The sequence below is a fragment of the Etheostoma spectabile genome, unplaced genomic scaffold (assembly GCF_008692095.1).
Source record: "Etheostoma spectabile isolate EspeVRDwgs_2016 unplaced genomic scaffold, UIUC_Espe_1.0 scaffold00569391, whole genome shotgun sequence".
Lineage (NCBI taxonomy): Eukaryota > Metazoa > Chordata > Actinopteri > Perciformes > Percidae > Etheostoma > Etheostoma spectabile.
The window spans coordinates 53,433-78,592 of NW_022605104.1; the positions used below are offsets into that span (position 1 = coordinate 53,433).

Below are 25,160 nucleotides of genomic sequence, written 5' to 3' on the forward strand. Positions count from 1 at the left end.
CTCTCTTTAGGGTCAGATAGCACTGCTCTCTCTCTGAGTTGGACTCAGACAGCATAGAGACCAGTTGGTTAATATAGATGATGAATAGAGTGAGACTCAGACAGCATCCCTGTCTCACGCCACGCTTCTGACTGAAGAATGTTGTTCTGTTTTTGTCAATTTTAATACTACATTTATTGTTAGTGTACATAGATTTAATGATGTCATATGTTTTTCCCCCTACACCAGATTCAATAACTTTGTTGAATAGACTGTTGTGCCAAATAGAGTCAAATGCCTTTTTGAAATCTATGAAACATGCGTAGATGTTGTTGTTGTTGTGGTGAACGTGTTTGTCTATCAGGGTGTGTAGGGTGTAAATATGATCTGAAGTGCGGTGTTTTGGTACAAATCCAATTTGACTTTTACTCAAGACGTTGTGTTTGGTAAGGAAGGTTCTGAGTCTGGAAGTGATGATGATGATGATGATGATGATGAAGAGCTTCCCCAGGTTACTGTTCACACAGATGCCTCAGTAATTATTTGGGTCAGATGTATCTCCAGACTTGTGTGTTGGTGTGATGAGACCGTGGTTCCAGGTGTCAGGGAAGTAACCTTCACTCAGAATCAAGTTAAAGAGTTTCAGAACGGCCAGTTGGAATTGAGGGTTTGTGTATTTCAGCATCTCGTTCATGATGCCATCGAGCCCACTGGCCTTTCGGGGTTTTAGGGCCCCAAGTTTGTCTCTTAGTTCCTGTTCATTGATGGGGGGTCCAGAGGGTTCTGGTTGTCTTTTACAGCTGATTCTAGTTCATTCAGTTTAGTTACAATTTGGTTTTGATTTGGGTCTGGGTTTCTTGGTAATAGCTCGTAGAGTGTTTCAAAATGGCCGACTCTATCTGTCTCTCTCTCTCTCTCCCTCTGTCTCTGCCTTCTCAGCATCGCTGGTTGGGGGAGGTAACCCAAAAAATATCGGACCATTTTTCACGTCAACGACCTTGGTCTTCAGACAAGTCCCCACCAACATTGGAAATGCCTACAACCCAACCACAGGTAGCTTTGATATTCTTTTAAAATATTTTATATCAACTCAAACACAGGTAGCTCTGATATTCTATTAATATATTTTACATCAACCCAACCACAGGTAACTCTGATATTCTTTTAAAATATTTTATATCAACCCTGGTATGAGTGGATGAGATGTTGTTAAAACGTTAATCAGAGTTTCCCAAAAAGCTCAATATGACGTCCTTACCAAATCCGAGTAACGTTAGCCTACTGTATGTTCCTGCACAGTGTATGTGTATGTGTGTGTGTGTGTTTATGTGTATTTGTGTGTATGTGTCTGTGTATGTGTGTGTGTGTGGAACAGATGTACAACAGTTTCCCAGGTAGGTTATCATATGTTCTTTTATGACAAATTATGATTCCGCCAAATACAAATTGTTGTGGTTGCTATTAATTTGATAATACACCATGTCAGGTCATTGGTTAAGTTGTACTGAATCTGTAAATATAAGGTAGTCTCGTTTCTGATGATTATTCCAGAGGGGAAATTCTTTATTATAGTTATGTGTTTTATTACAACAGCATAACAAGAATTCAAAAGTCCTGAGTATATTCTGAGGAAAACAACTGTCCCTCTCTGTTATTCATTAGTTTTATAGACAGAAAGGATGAACCTTTACTCAGTCTCTTACACTAACTGACCAACTGTTTACCTTCAGACCAAAATCCATTGACTGACTTTACCCCATAAGGTTATCAGCCCAACTAACCAAACTGCCCCCCCCCCCTCTCCATTTCCTGGAATCCAACAGCCTGACTGAATAAAAGGACCTTCACCATAACCAGATGATATGAAGCTGCATCCTGACAGGAAAACAACGCCATAAAACAACAAAATGAAGATCTCTGGGAGTTTGACACTGTTGCTGCTGCTCGGCTCCGTCTCCGCACAGGAAACTTCTGAAAGCAACCCGCCTACTCCTTCAGACCTCTACGCTGCTCTGAAAGAGATGACCGCCTCGCTGGTCCAGCTGAAGGCCGACATGGCTACAGGTACAGTCAGGATCTCTTCACATCGGGTCACAGCAGGGCAGAAATATCCAAAAGGAGAGAAATATGGATTTACTATGTAATGGAACAAAGTAGGTCTGAGACTACTGATTATGTTCATTGTAGAATAATATGTAGAATATCTTCTAGATGAATGGGTGAGATTGTAGATTAATATGTAGAATATCTTCAAGATGAATGGGTGAGATTGTAGATTAATATGTAGCATATCTTCTGGATGAATGGATGAGATTGTAGATTAATATGTAGAATATCTTCTGGATGAATGGATGAGATTGTAGATTAATATGTAGAATATCTTCTAGATGAATGGATGAGATTGTAGATTAATATGTAGAATATCTTCTAGATGAATGGATGAGATTGTGGATTAATATGTAGAATATCTTCTAGATGAATGGATGAGATTGTGGATTATTATGTAGAATATCTTCTTGATGAATGGATGAGATTGTAGATTAATATGTAGAATATCTTCTAGATGAATGGATGAGATTGTAGATTAATATGTAGAATATCTTCTAGATGAATGGATGAGATTGTAGACTAGAAAATATTCATATTTTAAAAACTGACATCACTCAAGTTTTACCAATTTTACATTGAAAAATGACTCAAACCAATTCATCGATTATAAAAAAACAGTTTGAGATTCCTTTGATAAATGACAACTGATCCATGCAGCTGTACAGCAATGTCTAAATGAACTGAAGGTTCAGACAAATGAAGCTAACAAAGAAACTGTCTCTGATCCTGCAGAACGAGCCCAGCTGAAGGCTGAAGTGAACAAGATGAAGACTGAAATGGACAAGATGAAGGAACAACCGCCAGGTATTGTTCTCATCATTTTCGTTCTGCTGCTGAGAGATCTAAATTCAGATATTTAATTTTTACAAAAAAAATATGGTGGCCAAACACTTTCAACTTCAGGTGAATTTAGAAGAAATCTACACAGTAATAGACACAGTTTAGCAAACTAAAAGCTTTCTATACACACAACGTGGACTGTGACACTGACAAAACCAACATTTGTCCTTAAGGGCCTCCATAGGAAGACATTTTACAGAAGATGGAGAGTTATCTTTCGCTGTGTATGTGAGCAGGAAGAGGAAGGTGGACGCATTGATTGTATTATTGTGAGTCTGCTGTTCATTCGCATGAAGAGAGCCAGAATCAGGATGTGGGCTGTGCTGTGCTCTATTGAGAGCAACTCATCTCTTCTCAGGAGGTGGTGTCATGTACTTCAGTGTATATGTATGTATTTACGTTATTTATTGGCCTGTTGAAAACATATTATTTTGTAAAAAATGAGATAAAACATTGATAGATTGACAGTTCCTTGAAAAATCAAAATCTCTCTGTCTCTGTATCTCTCTCTCTCTCTCTCTCTCTCTCTCTCTCTCTCTCTCTCTCTCTTTCTCTATGTCTCTCTCTCAGTCCAACCGGTTGCATTCTCAGCCTCTCTAGCGGTTGAAGGTGAACTACATATTGGACCTGTTCCCTCGGACACTCCCCTGATCTACAGACACGTCCCCACCAACATCGGAAACGCCTACAACACAACCACAGGTAACTCTGATATTTTATTAATATATTTTATATTAACCCAACCACAGGTAGCTCTGATATTCTATTAATATATTTTATATCAACTCAACCACAGGTAGCTCTGATATTCTAACAACAAACTAACATTTACTAGGATTTAACAACACATTTTAGGGTTAAAGTATTGGCAGAATGCCAATATTTAGCATTGTTGATATGGTCTGTATGGATCAAGTTTCTATATGAAAACAAACATGAACATTGAATATGTAAAAGATATCTATTTCTATTTAGGGTTACAGGGTAACATTACAGCTTGTTTCTCCCTGATGCTGAACATCTGTCCTGTAGGGTAACATTACAGCTTGTTTCTCCCTGATGATGAACATCTGTCCTGTAGGGTAACATTACAGCTTGTTTCTACCTGATGCTGAACATCTGTCCTGTAGGGTAACATTACAGCTTGTTTCTCCCTGATGCTGAACATCTGTCCTGTAGGGTAACATTACAGCTTGTTTCTACCTGATGCTGAACATATGTCCAGTAGGGTAACATTACAGCTTGTTTCTCCCTGATGCTGAACATCTGTCCTGTAGGGTTACATTGCAGCTTGTTTCTACCTGATGATGAACATCTGTCCTGTAGGGTAACATTACAGCTTGTTTCTACCTGATGATGAACATCTGTCCTGTAGGGTAACATTACAGCTTGTTTCTACCTGATGCTGAACATCTGTCCTGTAGGGTAACATTACAGCTTGTTTCTACCTGATGATGAACATCTGTCCTGTAGGGTAACATTACAGCTTGTTTCTACCTGATGCTGAACATCTGTCCTGTAGGGTAGCATTACAGCTTGTTTCTACCTGATGCTGAACATCTGTCCTGTGCGTCCTCCAGGTGTGTTCACTGCCCCGGTGAGAGGAGCGTACCACTTTGAGTTTCATATCAATTCAGCAAACAGCCGCAGTACAGCAGCTTTCCTGGTCAAGAACTCAGAGAATGTTTTTGCGGCACACGAGTCCCAGCCGGCCCATTTCATGAGTTCTTCTAACGGCGTCACCCTGCTGCTGGAGGTGGGAGACAAGGTGTTTGTGCGTCTGGCGGCTACAAGTCATGTGTTTGACAACTTCAATCACCACACCACCTTCAGTGGACACCTGCTGTTCCCCATGTGAGACAGACACAGCAACTCTGTGACAGGTTGTTGTTGTCTCAGACACGTCTTCATAGATTTGATCTGATTTCACCTGCATCCAAATAATAATAATGAGTAATAATTGTAGACAGGAGTCTTTTTTCCTTCAAATATAAAGTGGTTAATGTTTCTGATTCTCTCTTGTTTCTGTCATTTTAATCAAATAATGAAATCAACATGAACATTTATTATTGCAACCATCTGTGAACGTTTCTTCTAGTTTCTAACTTGTTGAAATCAAACTCAAGGTCAGAGAGTTAAGCTGTTACACGACATCCACATGAGATTCTCTGGACCTGGTCTGGTTCAGTCTCTTTCTAACATGAAGCACACAACAGGAAGTTTCTAACCTTAAATGAGTAGTTTTGGTTTCTAACCCTAAACAAACGGTGCCTGTTTCCCAGTAAACATCACGTCTCTAGATTAGCTGACCCCTCACTTCAAACCGCAGATCAGTTTCCACATGTCAAAGAGTTGGTTTCACAGGGATTGGAAGCAAGTGGCCTATAATATTTAAATATGTAACATTTAAATTGTTGTTATACTGGTCGCCGTTAGAGGGCGCTGCCTAAAAACAAGAAGTTTGTTGCCAAGCAACCACAACCTCGTCAGGTCTCGACCGGCAAACCTCATTCGCCATTGGCCCAAAAACAGAAACCTGGACCACGCGAACAGTCTTCAAGGCACTTCCTGTGTCTGTGAATCCACATGGAGGCAGCTTGATTGATTGATATGCTCCCTTATTTGTACCATAACAGAGATCTAATATTTTATCAAATAAGGTTGGGCAAGTAACCCTTTTGTTTATTTCTTGACAAATAAATCAAGTAACCACACAATGAAAACTACTGCGATGGCTGGGTTATCAAACTCAGGTCAGCTGCTTGGAAGGTAGCCATGCTCAACACTATACCACCATCGCTCGACAACACAGCTTATGTTCTTAAACCCGTAAGCTCACTTTAAACTAGATGTGGAAAGTTGAAAGGTTGATCTTTTTCACCTGTGCTGTGGTTAAAAACAGGTTCCACTGAGATTTGAACTCAGATTGCTGCATTCAAAGTCCAGAGTGCTAACCATTACACCATGGAACCTTTAAAAGTGGTGCAAGTGTTTACTTTACAGTTTCTTTCATAATATCCACATGTATGCTATTGAAGGCACACAACAATCACAACAAAGCAAAAATTATTCGCAAACTTAAGTCATTTAGTTAGCTAAGCGTTCAGAGGATGTGGGAAAAAGCAAGTCAAGAACAGGTTTTAAAGGACTTGCCACAGACAGTGAATACAGCAGTAGATATGTCTACTGTGTACAAACACATGGTAACTTTACATGTGTTGACAATAAAGATGCTCACAAAATGCTGTACTTGCAATTGCGTTTCTTGCGCACATTCATGTCTTCTTAAATACAAAGAACTATGTTCTTTATTCCCAAAATCATGTCTAAGACATTAGTTACAGATGAAAACACTAGTTATCAGAAGTGGGATTTGAACCCACGCCTCCAGTGGAGACTGTAACCTGAACGCAGCGCCTTGGACCGCTCGGCCATCCTGACTGATTCAACAAATGCTCAGTAGGACCTGTCTCAAAAATTATAACATGGTAAATTAAACACGTCATGATATAGTAGGTTCTCAGTCATCCATGTCATAGTTAACAAGGGAAGGTTTCTCAACTGTCAGCCCAAATATATGGGCGTTCATGGAGACATGGAAGAAAGTCACCAGGGTGGCAATGTGCTTGCAGTGGAAGTGGTTCCTTACACAGATTTGCCATCTTAAATACTGAATGCAGCCATTTCCACTCAACTCCACCTTCTTTTTCAAGTTTCAGTGGTCTTGTCTATTGTAAGTGATGAATGGCTTCATGAATAGACAACCATCATCCCAATGTATGCCCTTAACAGTCTATGAGTGGTCAATTAGAGTCCAATGACTTTCTTTGGTGCAACTAATTTTTCCTCCAGATAGAGCTCATTCAGCAATAGAAAGTACCAGTTAGTACTGAATATCTATTCCAAAACCCCCATTCTTTTATTTATTTAGCCAGCGGTGGACAGCTGCTGAAATGTACTGCCTCTGCATGTGTTAGTGTCTGATGATGAACTCAAAACCAAGACAACCCCAAAGAGAAGCACTTATGGTCACAATAATCATCTGTGTCTCCATTTGAGGTGATCTGAATGTGATTACAATGACATTTATTATCAGTTAGTCTGTAGCATTGTCATGTTCAAATGCCACAACAAGTAGCACTTACTGAATTCAACAGTCAAGTCAATGCTAAAGTTAATAATTATGACTTAGAAAACAATCATTTATTCAGAGACACAATCTAGAAGGAATTATAACACATTTTAGCATTCTCCCAGCTAACAATTTTCTGGAAACGTTTGTTTTTGGTTGCGGGAACATTGCGTGAAGGTTGGGTTTGGTTGTGTGGTGTTTTAATTGGAAAGTTTTCTTAACGTTAAAGGAACGTTAGTTTTTAGTTACAGCGAACGTTCTCGGAGCGTTCCCCCAACGTTCTCTAAAGTTGCAACCTTTAGAGAACGTTGGGGGAACGTTCGATGTTACCAAAAACAAATGTCCCCAGAACGTTAAGAAAACCTTTTTGATTAACCAATATACCACCAAACCTAACCTAACCTTCAGGGAACATTCTCGTTTTGGATTCCCCTAACTTTAAAAAAAAACAACCACCCATACCAATTTTGTGTATGTACGTATATACACATACATACATAAATTAGTTATATTAGTAAGAATGAATGAACAGGCAAACTTGATGGCATTTCAAAACTTTAATATTCAAACAAAATAAATACAAAAAAGATAAGGGTGTAGTGTAAATGTAGTGCAAGATGTATAAAGATGTGTTTGTAAAGTGTGTGCAAAATAAGTCAATAAAAAAAAAAAGAAAATATATATAAATATATAAAAAAAAAGGGGCTCCATGGTTTCACGGTCAGTCCTTCTCAGCTGGCCTTTAAAGAAATAAACAAAATTTAGACATGCAATACTAAGAATGAACACATTGACAAAAGCAATTTTTTATGAACATCACGCCGAAGAACTTCAATTTACCGTCTGTGTGGGGCAAACTTCAGGACTTGCCCAATCAAATCCTCCGCTTCTGCAGCAGTCAGCGCAGGGAAGTTTTTCTGGCAGGCCGCTAGAGTAGAAGTCCAAATGAAGCAAAGTTATAAGTCAAATTAAAACCTCTTGTCAGCCAAGTTAAGCACAACACTAATGTGAACAATAAAATAACACCTGCCTGTTGTAACCCTGCATACAGCCAGGTCCTGGAAGGCCCTCTTGGTTTTTCTTCCCCGCAGGCTGTACTGTCTCAGCACCTCGTTTGTTGCAACTCGCCGCAGCATGCGGCGGATGGCATCACCTCCAGCACAACCACCGAGGGTTGACAGGAAAAGTTGCTGTAAAACATATAGTAACAAATTATACATATAGTGCAGAGCTTGTACAATCTCATTTTGTAAGAGAAGTCAGTTCAGTTAAGATATTGGATTTTATGTAATTTTATAGTGTTCATCTTAGGGCCGGACTATGGCCACTTAATTACCATATTGGTCCTCCTCTCCGGTTGACAAAGAGTCCTGTCAAACTCCAGCAGCTCGGTGACAGTCGAGCAGGGTGACAGCACAAAGTCTTCAACAGGAGGAGCAGGAGGTGACAGGGAGCGCTTTAAGAGCTCATCTGTCTGATCCTTCAGATCATGGATGACCTGTGCCATGCGGTGCAAGGATGCCCTCATTCCGTTTATGGATGCCCTCATCCCTAAGGGAAAAAAAAGTGTTTGTTTAGTACTCAGTTATCATACACACACACACACACATGCATGTGAACAACTTGAGTCTTCTTACCTCTCATTTCCATCTTCCTGTCTGAGCCACCTCCCTCTGTGGAATGACTCACCTCCCTCTGTGGAATGACTCACCTCCCTCTGTGTGAGTTCTTCTGTTTGAAACAACAAAAACGTTATGTTACTCTAGTGATCCTTACCATTAAATTGTACTTCATTGCAAATGCGAAATTCTAAGCAACTGTACCTGCTGAAGGTAACTCTGGATGCCCATTGGCTTTCAGTCCCACAAGAAGATCATCAAGAGCAGAGTGCTGAATCTGGTGTTTTAAGGCCCAGTGTTGTAAGACGTTTCTGAGGGAACTTAGTGGCTTGCGTTACTCGCTGCAGGAGTCACTTGTCTCATTCATAAGTTTGTCCATGGGCGTCTCCCACATTTCCTGACAAGATGCCGAAGCAACGCTGCTGCTGTCCCCCTTAGAGCTGCTGGCATTATTCACAGCAAGTTCTGGCTCCTCTTCACACTCCTCAGGCATTTGCTTCAGTGGGTGTTGATAAGGTGGTGGTGGTGGTGGTTGTGGTGGTGGTGGTTGTTGTTGTTGAAGAAGAGCCCGGTCCAGTAGTAGCATCTCTCGTTGGGCCCTCTTCCAGCGCTTTGTGTAATCTTGCCAATCTTTCCTTTTCATCGTGGACAGTTGTTATGCAACAAATGTGTTCCTACTGAAATCAAAAAATGTGCAGTGTTAACAATACATGTGACAGGATTTCTAATTGTAGTTTTGAAATGGGAATGTGGTAAAATAATACAATGGCTGAGGTGGTGATGAGCAGGGCACCCAGGAACAGCCACGTAAAAGCTGGCTTAAAGTATAAATTGTATTAACCAAAGAGTGTGTGTGTATGTGTGACATATTATACATTATGCTTTGCAGCTGGGGTGCAGCTAGGAAGGAGCGAACAGGGAGGGCTGTCTTAGTCAGATAGAAGCTACAGTGAGCACAAGAAGAGGATGTGGTGAGGACAAGGACACTGAAGTTCAAGGACGGTCTGATAACTCAGAACAGGACGTGCAGACTGAGAAGGGAGTGAGCATAGCTGTCTTGTTGGGTAAATGATAACTGAAGGTAACTGAGTAAAAAACAGATAGGCAAGAAGAAAGAGGGAAGAGGCAGGATAGAGAGTGTGCCCCAGCAACCATATAGCTGACCAATCAGGCTCCACAAGGGGAACCTTTAAACATGAGCACAAACATTGTCTAAGTGCCTTTTTGGGGAACCTCTGTACTAGACAAGTTCCCATTAGGACCGAGCTCGTTTAAAAGCCCGGAAAGCATTTTTGTCTGTCTTCATTGAATAAATGTGCTTGTGTGAAATTAATAATTGGGTTAGAGTCATTCTGCTACATAGGACACTCAAACAATTCTCCAACAAAATTTGGTGCCGAAACCCGGGACAGGAGTGAACAGGAGAATTGTGCCAGGACGCGGTATTGTACCGTTGTCCGGCACCAACGCTGCTTTTGCAGATTCGCCGGATGCAGGATAAGTGACGGACTGGGTTGATCACTGAGCGCTCTCAACAAAACAGGTGAGCAGAAGCCTTTTTAATTAAAATTCTGTCATTGAAGACGCTAAATTGAATGTGATCAGAACTGTTTGTTCGCATGTCCTGCTCCTGCTGATGAATTGCATTAAAGACAGACTAAAATGTTGGGCAAAGGTGTTTTAGTTGATTGAAAGAATTGAGATAAAGTGGAAAACTATAGGTCGTATTGTGTGACGAGGTCTGAGGAATTATAATAAAATATTTATGAGGTAGGAGAAGAAAAGGGACATATAGTCAGAAGAATAACAGAGAATTGGGTAGGAGCTTGCTATGGACAGATAGTTCAGATAATAAAATATTTATGAGGTAGGAGAAGAAAAGGGACATACAGTCAGAAGAATAACATAGAATTGGGTAGGAGCTTGCTATGGACAGATAGTTCAGATGCCTGATTTTGAATTATCCATAGACTCATTAGAAGAAGTTACATATTTGTCTAGACAACACAATAATTCACAGAATGATGAGGGTGCTATTGTGATTTCCACTCCTGAAGTAGAATTGGTGTTGCCTGTTTGTCTCTGCGGAGGGGCAGATTTGCCCCCACATATTGATTATAGCGGCCAGGCGGGCCACTTTGTCGACTGTGAATCTTATGCTGAACTAAGCAAAAAAGCAAAGCAGGCTAGCAGATTGTGGAGAACACTCGCTATAGCCATTGTGATATTTTTATTGTCATATTTTATAGGATATATGTGTTTGCTGTATTTGAAGTGAGACATGTCTACCACATATGGAAAGTTGCTAGAAGAGGCTTTGAAGCAAGGAAGGAAAAAGGGAGATGTGAAGAAAGGAAAATTGTTAATAGCTGAATGGGAACGTGCTGGATGGATACCTGTTCGCGGAGCGCCGTCTCCGGACCAAGTTAGCAAAATAGTGAACTATGAACTAGCTAAATTAGAACATGCGAGGAGAGAGTCAGAGATTGAGGAAGGAAAAAAGGGACTGCAGCTGACAAAACCAAAAAAGAAAAAGTATGAGGAAGAAAAACACAAATGGGAGGTTGGAAACCAGCTGACGAAGGCAATGGAAAAACAATTGATAACAAAAAAACCTGATCCTAAACTTGTATCAACCGAAGAACCTGACCGCGAAAAAAAGGACCCAAATTTGGACCCAAATCTTCTCAGTAAAAATAACCCATTTTACCCTGACTTGAGTACTCTAGCCATTAATGATCATCCACCGGCATATTCCGGTCCCACACCGACTGCGCCCCAACCAGTAACACAGGCTCCAGTAGTTACCGCGCGCCTTCAGCCAAACGCATTACAACTCGACATACCCCAAGATCCCCAAATACCCGACATTGTTAATAGATTGCAAAGCGTTGAGTGTTATTTACAGGCTGTAGCCAAGGAGACAGTAGCGAAATCAGTTCCCACAGCACGAGCGTCTGCTCTTGCCAGCAATTACATGCCTGACCCCAGTATGGTTACCTCAAATCCTTTTGATAGTCAATTTGTGACCAACAATCCTGAACATTTCCATCAGTCAACCCCACAAACAGAGCCAGTAGTGAGACCAAAAAGACCCACCATTGTCCAATCAACCCCACAGTCCAGTGTAGAATCTGATCTAGCCAGTGATGAGGACTCAGGTGATGATGCTAAGGAAAGAAGTGAAGACAGGAACCGAAGTAGGAAGAGAGAGTCTAATAACACAGAATGTGATGATGTCTTTGTAGCGGGAACGTTTAAAGGCAAGTTGACTAACAAAGACCCAGATAGAGAAGCCCTCAGGAGGTCAGTTAGAATACAGGACAGACTCAGGAAAGAGCATGAAGACATTGCTAGATGCCAGAGGGCTCTGAACCAGAGCATTTTAGAGCTAGCACGAGAGGTACAAGAAGAAAGGGAAAGGAATCCAGCAGAGCAGGACACTGACAAAGACAAAGCAGCTATGATTGTGACACAGCTTCCTCTGCGCCCAATGGCAGGACAGGGGGGAGGAGTCATGGTGTATACTCCATACGCCTTCGGGGACTTGGACACTTTATGTGCCAAACTTCCCGCCCTCACAGGAGGGGCTGAACACTTTCAAAACACACTGGCAGCTCTTACGGCTGGCGTTGAATTATGTTTGGGAGATTACAGAGCGATTCTCTCGAGAGTCATGGGCGTAGACGAAGCTACAGTCACATTAGCAGCCGCAGGTGTAGGCCCCACAGTTCCCTCTTCACAACTAGCAGCTACTTTCGCCCCCTACTTGTGGAGAGAACTACACGCTAGATATCCCACTACCGGAGATCAGACCGCATGGCATGATTTAAAAAGAAATACAGATGAAAATTATGACGCTTATATTGATCGTGCTAAGCGAGTTTGGCAGAAGGCGATGCGCGAACCCTGGAATCATTCGCAAACCACGATTGCACTTTTTAGGCATGGTGTCATACAAGGGTTGCCACCCACAGTCCAGACTCAGCTCGATGGTGTGGTGGGACTGAAAACCATGACTGATGCCCACTGGTCAGAACATGTCCGCCATTACCTGTCCAAATACCAGAGAACATCAGCCAATCAGGATGATGAACTAAAGCAGTTACAGGCCAAGGTATTGAAACAGCAGCTGGAAGACCTGACTAAGCAGAAACCCAAGGGAAAACAGCTACCCGCCGTCCAGGAACCCCCACCTACCAATATAGTCTGACCTAAAACAGGCACTCTCGCAGGCTGCCATCCTCACTTCACCAGACTATACCCTCCCTTTTCACATGGATGTTTCTGAAAAACACGGCTTTCTCAACGCCGTGCTTTTTCAGAAAAAAGGGGGAGAGAGACACGTGTTGATGTACCACTCATCAAGACTGGACACGGTGGAAAAAGGACAAACATCATGTGCAAGATATGTGGCTGCACTGGCAAAGGCTATCGACAAGACTGCTCATGTAGTGATGTGTCACCCATTGATGATACATACGTCACATGGTGTTACAGCCTTTCTCACAAGCAAAGAATTCTCATACAGCGCAGCCAGACGGACAAAATTGCAAGCCACATGCACACAACCGCATATCAGTTACACCACAGAAGGCATCAACATGGCAGACACCATAACAGCCACAGGACACCCGCATGTGTGTGAGGAACAAGCAGCAGTGGAAAGTAAAGTCCGAGATGACTTGCAAAATGAACCCATCATGGACGCAGACATGTGGCTGTACACAGATGGATGCTGTTATCGAACAGAGGAAGGCACAAATCGGGCGTCCTATGCAGTGGTGCAGCAACTTCCAGACGGGAACCACGTCGAGTTGGAATCAGGAGTAATACCACAGCCAGCGTCCGCACAAAGAGCAGAGATCATGGCCCTCACAGCCGCATTAAGACTGAGCAAAGACAGAACTGTAAATATATTCACTGACTCAGCATATGCACATGGAACTGCCCACCTGGATGCTATAATGTGGAAAAGAAGAGGATTCTTGACTTCATCGGGGGCACCAATTAAACACCAAAAGGAAGTAATGGACTTGGTGGAGGCAATGGAATTACCCCAAAAACTGGCAATAATGAAGTGCAAAGGACATGATAGTAGCCAGGGGCGAGTAAGCGCTGGAAATGAAGCAGCAGACGGAGCAGCAAAAAGGGCTGGGGGATATACATCAAAACAGATGGTGACGGTAGTAGAACCGAGGCAACAAGTTACTCCGCTCACGCCCAAGGACATTGAAGAAATGCAGACAAAGGCAGGAGCCTATGAGTGGAATCAATGGAAGAGACATGGGGCCACCAAAGATCAACAAGGGCTGTGGCGTTCTCACCAAGGAAAGTTGGCGGCCTCAGCTGAAATGTGTAGACTGTTGTTGCCAGAGGCGCATAGACCCACACACGAAAGCCGAAAACAGACTTTGGAAAACATTTCTCAGCTGTGGTGGCACCCCAATATGAGAGATATGGTCACACACTTTTGCCAGGAGTGCAATGTATGTGGCGATTTTAACCCGCGAAAACCATTCACCACATTACAAGGAGCGTTCCCGGTCCCGTCAGCATGTTTCCAAGACATCAGCATAGACTACACAGACATGGGGGCAGAGAACGTAGTACAAGGAAAAAGGTATTTGTTGGTAATGATAGACAGATTTTCCAGATGGGTAGAAGCAATTCCTACCAGACATGAAGATGCCAAAACAGTCGTGAAGTGGCTCAAGACTGAGCTCATACCAAGGTACGGAGTACCCAGGCAGATCAGGTCCGACAATGGGACACATTTTAACAACAAGCTGCTCCAGGAGGTGGAACTTGCATTAGGGATCACACATTCATTTGGTTCGGTATATCATCCACAGTCCCAGGGACTGGTGGAAAGAGCAAACCAGACGTTGAAGGCTAAGATAGCCAAAGTGTGTGCAGACAGTAAGTTGAAGTGGGTAGATGCTCTGCCCCTGGCCCTCATGGCTATGAGGTCCGCAAAAGGGGGAGAAACACATCTTTCCTCGCATGAGATACTGACAGGAAGAAAGATGCCTGGGCCACCCAATGATGGAGGTCATATGCCCTCATTGGATGTGCAACAGGTAGAAATGTCAGATTACATGAAAAAGCTAACATCTCTGGTTTCAGCCCTCTCTACCCAGGTGCAGGTGGCGTACCAGAGACCAGAGGAGGAACGCCCACTACCGGTTAAGGTAGGCGACTGGGTCAGGGTTAAGGTTCACAAACGAAAGTGGACTAACCCCAGGTGGACTGGGCCCTACGAAGTGAAGGAGGTTACTTCACACTCGGTCCAGGTGAAAGGCAAAAAGGGGGCCCCTTGGCATCACCTGACACATTGTGCCCCAGCCGCTCCTCCAGAACGCTCATTGGCGGAAATTAGGCAATCTGTTAAAAATGTATAATTGGAAGCGCTGTTTTGGGGGCCCAATGGGCCCCCAACATAGACCACCAACATGGAAAGAAATGGGATTTGGGAGAAGGGTAACTGTGGGAGCAGTGATCCTAATAATAATAGGTGGGGCATGTTTAGTTTGGGGCTTGGAAGAGTTAGAAAGATTGGCAGAAAAGGTCAACAAGACACAAGGGCCCCTTATACCAATTCAGAATCCCCCCTTGAACAGAACCAAACGACAGACCCGGACTCAAACTACACCTAGCCCCAGGCCACGATGCGGAGCCCGGTTAGTGTTAGAATATATTGAAGGAACGACCACTGCATTCACTTTTGACTTGTGTCAGGCCATAGACTGCGGGGGACGGAATAGTTCATACCGAGGGAAAGATGTATATCTTTGTGACGGGGGCAGAATGGCGGCGTGTGAAAAAGACAACAACAGAGGGGAAGTATATGACTTGTGTGACAGCTGGAATAGAGTAGGGTGGACTACAGGAAATTGGGCTCCAAAAGCAAGATGGTGGGTGGATGACAAATATGACTGGAACATATTGACCATACAAAGAGACTAGAGTACAAGTCAGAACCCCTTGACTTTGTCCATAAATAAAGCACATCAAAGCAGAAAGGGAAATAAGGTATGGATGTTTGCAATAGGAGTTTATCAGTCAGGAGACGATCAACTGACTCCCCTCCAGATTGAGATAGTACCTCCTCCACCCGAGACAAATTCCACAGATCTTCCCAATAAGATAGACCGAGCGCCCCTCAGGGATAGAGATGTAATAATACAAGATTTTTCCAGAATGAATCCAGAAGACTTGTTAGAGTTAGCCTCAGGAGCAGGAAATGACAATTTGTGGGTAAAATGGCTTATACAAAATGCAAAGGACCAATACATGGGGGGATGTGTCGCATGTGCAGCGGCACGGCCCTCTATGTTCACCAACCCAGCTCCCCTCTATCCAGACACAGACCCACTAGGATATGAATGCATGCTAAATATAACTCGAACCAAGGTGCCGACTCCTAATTGCAGTGCGCTAGGTACGGTTTTTCCACCAGGATTTGAAAAACCTGGGTATTTCACTGCTCTAAAGGGGGAAGGTGCAAGATATCACTGTTATAATTTCACAGGCCAGGTTAAGCCCACTGTAAAGTTAGGAAAGATTCCCCCGGATTGGTGTAACATAACGACTCAAGAGCAAGGACAGATAGGACCCCAAGCTAGAATTGGATTGTTTTATTACTGTGGAGGCCTGCGCATCTATTCACAGATAAAGTTTCCAAACAGAACACACGGAGTATGTGCCATGATCCGGCTAGCCATGCCCATTTCCCTAGTGGGCAACAAGATACAGTACACACCCCATAGGGCAGTGCAACTCACCGTTAGGAGGCGAAGACATGTGCTAGCGGCAGGAGCTTACAAACCGAAATTTGATCCATTCCTAGGAACCCCCACTTATATGGATAGCATTGGAGTCCCCAGAGGTGTCCCCAATGAATATAAGATAGCAGATCAAATTGCCGCTGGGTTTGAAAATATCCCAATTTTCTCAGCCTTATTTCCAGTAACTCCAAACAAAAATGTTGACCGTATAAATTTTGTTCATTATAATGTGTTGCGTTTGAGTAATGCCACTAGGGATGCAATCGAGGGGCTGGCAGAGCAGATGGCTCCTACATCATTGATGGCGCTGCAGAACCGGATGGCCCTGGACATGTTGCTGGCCGAGAAGGGAGGTGTCTGTTCCATGTTCGGAGAGATGTGCTGTACGGTCATTCCTAACAACACTGCCCCAGACGGGAAGGTCACCAGGGCTTTGAACCAACTTCGAGCCCTTTCCCAGGAGATGCATGACGCCTCAGGTGTATCAAATCCATTTGAGGGGTGGATGATAACCATGTTTGGCAAATGGAAGAATCTTATCACTGCTTGTTTGACATCTATCGCTGTTTTTCTCGCTATTCTAGTTACCTGTGGGTGTTGCTGTGTGCCCTGCCTGCGGACCATGATATCCCGGCTCATCACCACTGCCTTGTCCAAAGAAAAAGCGCCGCCTCCCTACTCCGCTGGGATGCTGCCATTACTCACCATGCCTGAGGACGGGGAGGACGTTGAGGCACTGCAGATAGTGTAAAATGTGGTCGCACCTAGTAGGTGCGAAAAGGGGGAATTTGTGGTAAAATAATACAATGGCTGAGGTGGTGATGAGCAGGGCACCCAGGAACAGCCACGTAAAAGCTGGCTTAAAGTATAAATTGTATTAACCAAAGAGTGTGTGTGTATGTGTGACATATTATACATTATGCTTTGCAGCTGGGGTGCAGCTAGGAAGGAGCGAACAGGGAGGGCTGTCTTAGTCAGATAGAAGCTACAGTGAGCACAAGAAGAGGATGTGGTGAGGACAAGGACACTGAAGTTCAAGGACGGTCTGATAACTCAGAACAGGACGTGCAGACTGAGAAGGGAGTGAGCATAGCTGTCTTGTTGGGTAAATGATAACTGAAGGTAACTGAGTAAAAAACAGATAGGCAAGAAGAAAGAGGGAAGAGGCAGGATAGAGAGTGTGCCCCAGCAACCATATAGCTGACCAATCAGGCTCCACAAGGGGAACCTTTAAACATGAGCACAAACATTGTCTAAGTGCCTTTTTGGGGAACCTCTGTACTAGACAAGTTCCCATTAGGACCGAGCTCGTTTAAAAGCCCGGAAAGCATTTTTGTCTGTCTGCATTGAATAAATGTGCTTGTGTGAAATTAATAATTGGGTTAGAGTCATTCTGCTACATAGGACACTCAAACAATTCTCCAACAGGAACCAGCAAAATAAATTAAATTTAGTAACAGGTCCTATTTGTAAAAAAGAAAAACCGCAAGCAGGTTAACATGACACAAAATATAGAATGCATGCACAGCATGTAACACTGGTTGTGGTGATTAGCTGGATGTAGGTTCAATCTGAAACATTGACCATTTATTCTCAGTCAATATTTTTGGCTGTAACAGTAACCAAAGTTATCGTAGCGTTACAATAATTGTGTCAAACTTGCTATTTTTAGAGACACAATGCTTGATACAGCAGGACACTTTGGCCGTGCTACTAGCTAGTTAGCAGCTAGCTAGCTAGTAGCACAAAGCTAGTAGGTTAGCCTGCAGTTTCGTAAACAGAGCTTCTCTGTTGCCAGACTATAACAAAGTGTTACAACCACAACATCATGTAACTGTATCACTTACTTTTTTGTGAGAAGCGTTGTTGGTCGTTGGTCACTGGTGTTGCCGTTGGTTGTTTTTCCAAGACAGTAAACGCTGAACTAGGCTCTTCTGTACTTATCCATTTCTTCCAGCCAATCAGGAACGTCCGTGTTACGTCACACATCTTGACGTCAGGAAACCTGGCCAATCAGCATTTTAGAAAGTAATTTCAAACTGAAATGGAGTGTTGCTCTCTCCGGTACATAAGTTTCCCACAATGCAGTGTGTTCACGGCATTGTCTGAACTGAATAGGTATGAATAACCATTGTCAAACGTATCACTTTATAGAGGAGCAATCGTGGTCACACAATGCTCGTACACGGCATTGGAATGTCTACACATTACTATTTTGAATAGATATGAATACCCATTAAGTCAAACGTAAAACTTTATAGAGGCGCAATCAGTCACACAATGCTCATTCTTAGCATTGGAATGTCTACACATTACAATTCTGAATAGATATGAATAACCACTGAGTCAAACGTATCACTATTTGGAATTTTAATGGCCAGACAGAAGCTACATGCAAATGACTGAGTGTAAAATTGCATTGGTTAAACGTTAGTTTTTGGTTTGGTTTGAACTATCCTTTAGAGAACCAAAAACTAACGTTCCCTATCGTTCCCTGAACGTTCCCTGAACGTTCTATGTTAGTGGAGCTCCAACTAGTGTCACAACTTAGAATAGCTGTTACTTTGTTTTTAGAAAAAATACTGAGATTCAGTTGTCAGAAAAACCACCCCATAGATTAGCACTAACAAAAATCAATCCAATGCCAATGCTTGAGTTAGACCAACGTCAAAGTCTAACAGTAAGCAACCTTCTTTGCTCATCATATTCTCCATAGTCCCGATGTTTCTTCCGGCATCTTCTGTGTTGTGATATAGAAGCAGTGGAAGTGGTTCCTTACACAGATTTGCCATCTTAAATACTGAATGCAGCCATTTCCACTCAACCCCACCTTCTTTTTGATCAAGTGTCAGTGGTCTTGACTATTGTAAGTAATGAATGGCTTCATGAATAGACAACCATCATCCCAATGTATGCCATTAACAGTCTATGAGTGGTCAATTAGAGTCCAATGACTTTCTTTGGGGCAACTCCTTTTGCCTCCAGATAGAGCTCATTCAGCAATAGAAAGTACCAGTTAGTGCTGAATATCTATTCCAAAACTCCCATTCTTTTATTTATTTAGCCAGCGGTGGACAACTGCTGAAATGTACTGCCTCAACATTTGTAAGTGTCTGATAATGAACTCACAACCAAGACAACCCCAAAGAGAAGCACTTATGAACACAATAGTCATCAGAGTCTCCATTTCAGATCATCTGAATGTGGTTACAATGACATCCATCTTCAGTTACAGTCTGTAGCATTGTCATGTCCAACTGCCCCAACAAGTAGCACAACAGTCAAGTCAATGCTAAAGTTAGGGTTATGAGAATGACTTAGAAAACATTTCAGCATTGTTTCAGCATCTTTAAACATTTCTTCATGGAGGAAATCCTGGACTTCAGAGATCAGCAAAACTACCCCAACAAGTAGCACTTACTGCATACATAACTCAAGTCAGTGTTTGTGTTTGGGTAGTTTTTCTGCCAGATGATTTCCTTTTACTTGTGTTGGGAAGAATTGTGAAACAGACTGTTTCTGCATATGTTCAGAGATGTGTCTGATGATGAACTCACTACCAAGACAACCCCAAAGAGAAGCACTTATGAACCCAATAATCATCAGTGTCTCCATTTGAGATGATTTGAATGTGATTACAATGACATCCATCTTCAGTTACAGTCTGTAGCATTATCATGTTCACTTACTGAATTCAACAGTCAAGTAAATGCTAAAGTTAAGCTAATAAGAATAACTTAGAAAACATTTCAGCAATGTTCAACCAGTAATGGAGAATATCCCTTTTAAACATTTCTTCATGGAGTAAATCCTGGACTTCAGAGGTCAGCAAAACTACCCCAACAAGTAGCACTTACTGCATACATAACTCAAGTCAGTGCTTGTGTAGTTCTGGTGCCAGAGTAATGCATTTTACTAGTGTTGGGAAGAATTGTGAAATAGCCTGTCTCTGCATTTATTCAGAGATATGTCTGATGATGAACTTACTACCAAGACAACCCCAAAGAGAAGCACTTATGAACACAATAATCATCAGTGTCTCCATTATAGATGATCTGAATGTGATTACAATGACATCCATCTTCTTTTAAAGTCTGTAGCATTGTCATGTTCAACTGCCCCAACAAGTAGCACTTACTGAATTCAACAGTCAAGCTAAAGCTAAAGTTAGGGTAATAGGAATGGGTTTTACTCATGAGGGTGGGATGGAACCGCCCTTGAGGGAAAAGTAAGCAGCAGCATGGGGGAGGGTACAGATTCTGGAGGTGAGTGAGAGGGTGGGGGGGGGGCATGCCGTGAACAGATACAAGTATGTTGGCGGGGGGGGGATGGGGGTTGGGCAGGCCATTGTAGCAGAAGCAGGGCAATCAAAGCTGTTGTAGAACTGGTTGAGTGGGTTTGCCCCCCCCCCCTCCTGCCAGGAAGACCAGGACTAGGTGGACACCAACACCGAGCCCAGTATCAGACCCTGTGGATGTGAGGAAAGCATCTGAATATCTCTGCCTGCTTTGATTTGTACTCAACAGAATCCAGAGTTAGTCCAGCTGCCACAGTGGAGATCTGCTGGATTTTAGTATAATAGAGGAATGGAAGAGGACCAGGACCCGGAGCAGTGGACCAACCAGGTCCCCAGAGGACCAGCAGCAGGCCCGGCCTATGGTACCAGCCATATTCAGGTCAGTGTTCAGGACACAACAACCAGTCTAAACTAGGAGGCCTGTTCACAAAACCTAGATAGTGGATTAGGCCGGGGTTTCCCAGGGTTTCTGGATGTATAAACTAGGCTAACAGCTAGCCTGTTCCTGACCAGGCTAACAGCCTTTGTTCACTCAGCAGTGCTTTTACCTTCTTATTGTTATTATTAGCAATATATAATATACATCAGGAGCATTCTGCTGTTCAGTAAAATCCTGATATTATTTTAACATTGTGATCATTATTTAAATAAATATCCATGTGACAGTCATTGGTGCTGTTACGTTGCCTCTATGAAGACTAATAAACTGCCGGTTATATTGTTGGTAGAAGTCTGGTGAGTATAATATGACAGTTGATGAAATCATTAGAAAAGGCTGATACAGTTCTTAATGAGTCAGTGATGAAGGATAATATATAACGTCCTCTACACGTGTTTCTATAATGGTTCAACACCAGCACATCTCTTTACATAATTTATTTCTTTTTGTATTCATGAGAATAACAGTACATCCCTTTTAGGGCAGTTTGTGCTGGGGGGGGTTCTGGGGTTCCTTTTTGAATTTTGCAGATGTGATTTCCCGCATTCTGGTGCATTTTAGGGTGACCAGCTGGAAGATCCCACATCATTCACAATGATCAATTCATGTGTTGGTAAATTGTAATGTTTCACACATATCAACTCATTTCTTATTTGTTATTTCATGTAGGCCAATGAAGTAAAAACGAGACATTGTGAGCTGTTGATGCAGTTTTAAAACAGGTAGTTAGTCCTACACTTTGACTAGGCAACACAGCCTCTGATTTATTCATTTAATGATCTTAAATGCATATTGTGTTGAGATATTTCTTTTGCTGTAGACATGATTATAGAATTTCAGCAGGTAAAGTTATATTTGGCCACAATGAAAAAGAAGCTGTGTGCAGTCAATTGAGGAAGTGTTTTAATGGGAGGCCACTGATACATAGAAGGTTATGCTTGCTAGAAGTCACCCCCCCTGTGAGGTTATGGTAAAGGTTTGAGGGAGAGAAGAGGGCGTGGTGCCATACAGGATGTTAAAGTCAAAGTGTACTATGATGATTGTTTGGTAATGTGTGAGAAGTTTAATGGCAGGAAATAGTCAAGTAGTGATGTGTGTTCAGGTGCTCGGTCAAAAAGGTCACAACAAGGAGGGAGGGGTTTTTGTCCCCCCCCATTCACAGAATGAACAGACTTCTGCCATCCTGGGGTGAGGGGAAAGGACACCTCAATGGTTTTTATATATTATTACTTTATGCTATTATATTTAGCTGTTTTTTAAACTGATGAATACACTATAACAGTCATGTATACAGTGGACATTTAGTTGATTAATTTCATTATTTTTATAGTTTCTAGATTTCAGAGTCCAAGAGAGAGACAGAGTTAGAGGGAGGTACGTAGGCTATGCATCATATTCTATAATTGTAGATAAGTGTTTTTATTTTATCTTAATTGTAATTTCCTGAGTAACATTATCTTCTGCCAACTTTTAAAGTGCTCGTATTATATTTGTAGACTGCTTACGCATTCAGGTGGTCCACCATCATCTGCCACACTTTCTTGTTTCATTACAGCGTTGCAGTTGTTTCATTAAAGTTTGCCTGAAAGATTTAGAATATTTCAGAAGATGCAGAGTGCATTTGCTTTCATTAAAACATGTCAGCAATATCTTCCTTCATTTTGTCATAAATTATTGAATGAAGAGTTAAAATTGTGGGTAAGAGAAAATCCAGGGTTTAAAGAAGGTTGTTCACTAACTCTCTCTGTTTGTCTGTTGCTATAGAAACGGAGAGGCAAGGGACGCAAACGTCACCACTGTCAGCACTGTGAGAAATCCTTCACAACATCTGGATATTTAAAGGTTCATCTGAGAGCTCACACTGGAGAAAATCTACACAGCTGTGATCAATGTGGAGCACCTTTCACACAGCAGAGTACCTTAAAAACACATCAACGCATTCACACTGGAGAGAAGCCGCACAGCTGTGATCAATGTGGGGCAGCTTTCACACAGCAGGGACACCTACAAAGACATCGACTCAAACACACTGGAGAGAAGCCGTACAGCTGTGATCAATGTGGGGCAGCTTTCACAGAACAGAGTACCCTAAAAATACATCAACGCATTCACACTGGAGAGAAGCCGTACAACTGTGATCAATGTGGGGCAGCTTTCACACAACTGAGTACCCTAAAAATACATCAACGCATTCACACTGGAGAGAAGCCGTACAACTGTGATCAATGTGGGGCAGCTTTCACACAACAGAATAACCTAAAAAGGCATCAACGCATTCACACTGGAGAGAAGCCGTACAGCTGTGATCAATGTGGGAAAAGGTTTTCTGTGAGTGGTAACCTTGAAAGCCACCGCCGTGTTCACACTGGAGAGAAGCCATACTGGTGTGATCAATGTGGGAAAAGGTTTTCTCACAGTAGTCACCTTAAAAATCACCAGCTCATTCACTCTTCCTCATTGTGAAGATGTTTCAGAGCCAAGCTGTTTCCTCCTCCTCATGCCCTGATAGCTGTGTTGTTATATTCTGATCTTCTCTCCTCATTGAAGGCTGACCAGCAGTAATGACCATTTAAGATTAGAAAATAACGTGTTTGCATTAAAACACTACCAAAGGAAACACATTCTTCTGCTTTGAATTAGGCAGACTAGTTGCTGCAATAGGGTATTGCTGCCCTCTATTGTATGTTACCGACATTCTAATAAATTAATAGTTTTTTACCACAAAGGCCACAGCTGAAAAAGCACACCATCCTAGTGAGAGTAATAAATATAGATTATAAATTGAACAGTCAGCCTAGTTAAATGTTTAAAGCTTGGATCCCAAATTTACATACAGTTCCCTCAAGTCAACCTTGCACAGTGTTCCAGACTCCACTAATCCACAGCTGCTGAAGCGCCTCGCATGGATGTCCCTTCATCATCTTTATCCAGCTCCCAACAGAACATGTCCACTTTCTTGGCTGTAGTGAATGTGAGCGTTCTCCGTCCGTGGGACTTTCAGGGTGGGCGGATAAATAAAGTTTTAGACGCCTTTAGCATGTAATAAACGCTGTACTCCTATACATTCCTGGCGCTGCTGGACGGTGAAAGCACTGTAGCCAGGCTTGAAAAGCAGCGTTGCATTGGAGTCCTGATCGGGCCTTACTGCTGACCCCTGAAAAATTTCTTGGCTGTGCTGGTATCTCAGACACCTTCAAATCAGCGTATGTGTCATTGTACACTTGCCGTTGATTCTGTCTGCTCTGTCCATGTTGATGGTGGCCCTGTTCTGTTAGGAGGGACTCCAAACCAGTAGCTTTTTCTGGAACCATTGTCCTGTCTTTTATGTATTATTACTGTAGCTCAATGAGATTGTTCCTGGTTAAATAAAATGAATCTGTAATATGTCCAAACATTCCTCTATTTGAACCTAATAATCAACAGTGGTGGTTAACCTGCAACATGGCCTTTAAATCAGAGTACATATATTGACTCGCATTACTCGTATAATACTTGTACCGAGTATCCGGCTCATCACTAGCGTGTATAGAGCAGCATATCTCCACCAGACTCCATGTAAATAATCACTACTTTTAGCATGTATAGAGCAGCATATCTCCACCAGACTCCATGTAAATAATCACTACTTTTAGCGTGTATAGAACAGCATATCTCCACCAGACTCAATGTAAATAATCACTACTTTTAGCGTGTATGGAGCAGCATATCTCCACCAGACTTCATGTAAATAATCACTACTTTTAGCGTGTATAGAGCAGCATATCTCCACCAGACTCCATGTAAATAATCACTACTTTTAGTGTGTATAGAGCAGCATATCTCCACATGTAAATGGTTGAATTAAGAGTTTATTCCAACCAGATCAGAGTGGTGATTGTTGGAACAGTGGAAAGATGAACCAAGACGGCTTTTGGTAGATTTATTTAGTTTCTGTCCACTTTTAATGAAGTGTGTT

General features: G+C 42.4%; 2 protein-coding genes and 1 non-coding gene across 4 annotated transcripts in view; 2 read left to right on the forward strand and 1 right to left on the reverse strand.

The window, feature by feature from the left end:
* The window catches only part of LOC116684925 (zinc finger protein 658B-like), a 57,678-nt gene that overhangs the window by 16,648 nt on the left and 15,870 nt on the right, over window positions 1-25,160 (forward strand). Inside the window, exon 3 of the mRNA XM_032510299.1 lies at window positions 23,218-23,635. Within this exon, the coding sequence (XP_032366190.1) occupies window positions 23,218-23,635 (418 nt within the window). The remainder of the gene's footprint in view (window positions 1-23,217; window positions 23,636-25,160) is intronic.
* Window positions 1,782-4,992, forward strand: LOC116684926 (complement C1q-like protein 4). 2 transcript variants are annotated; one of them, XM_032510300.1, is made up of 4 exons: window positions 1,782-2,043; window positions 2,821-2,892; window positions 3,499-3,630; window positions 4,509-4,992. In XM_032510300.1, the coding sequence occupies exons 1-4, from the start codon at window positions 1,887-1,889 to the stop codon at window positions 4,784-4,786; spliced, it is 639 nt and encodes a 212-aa protein (XP_032366191.1). In that variant the 5' UTR covers window positions 1,782-1,886; the 3' UTR covers window positions 4,787-4,992. The 2 variants fall into 2 exon arrangements, with proteins under 2 accessions (XP_032366191.1, XP_032366193.1); XM_032510302.1 differs by lacking the exon at window positions 2,821-2,892 and having other exon boundaries at window positions 1,785-2,043; window positions 4,509-4,935.
* On the reverse strand, window positions 5,829-5,900 carry trnaq-uug (transfer RNA glutamine (anticodon UUG)). Its single transcript has one exon. It is a non-coding gene; the product is annotated as a tRNA-Gln (tRNA).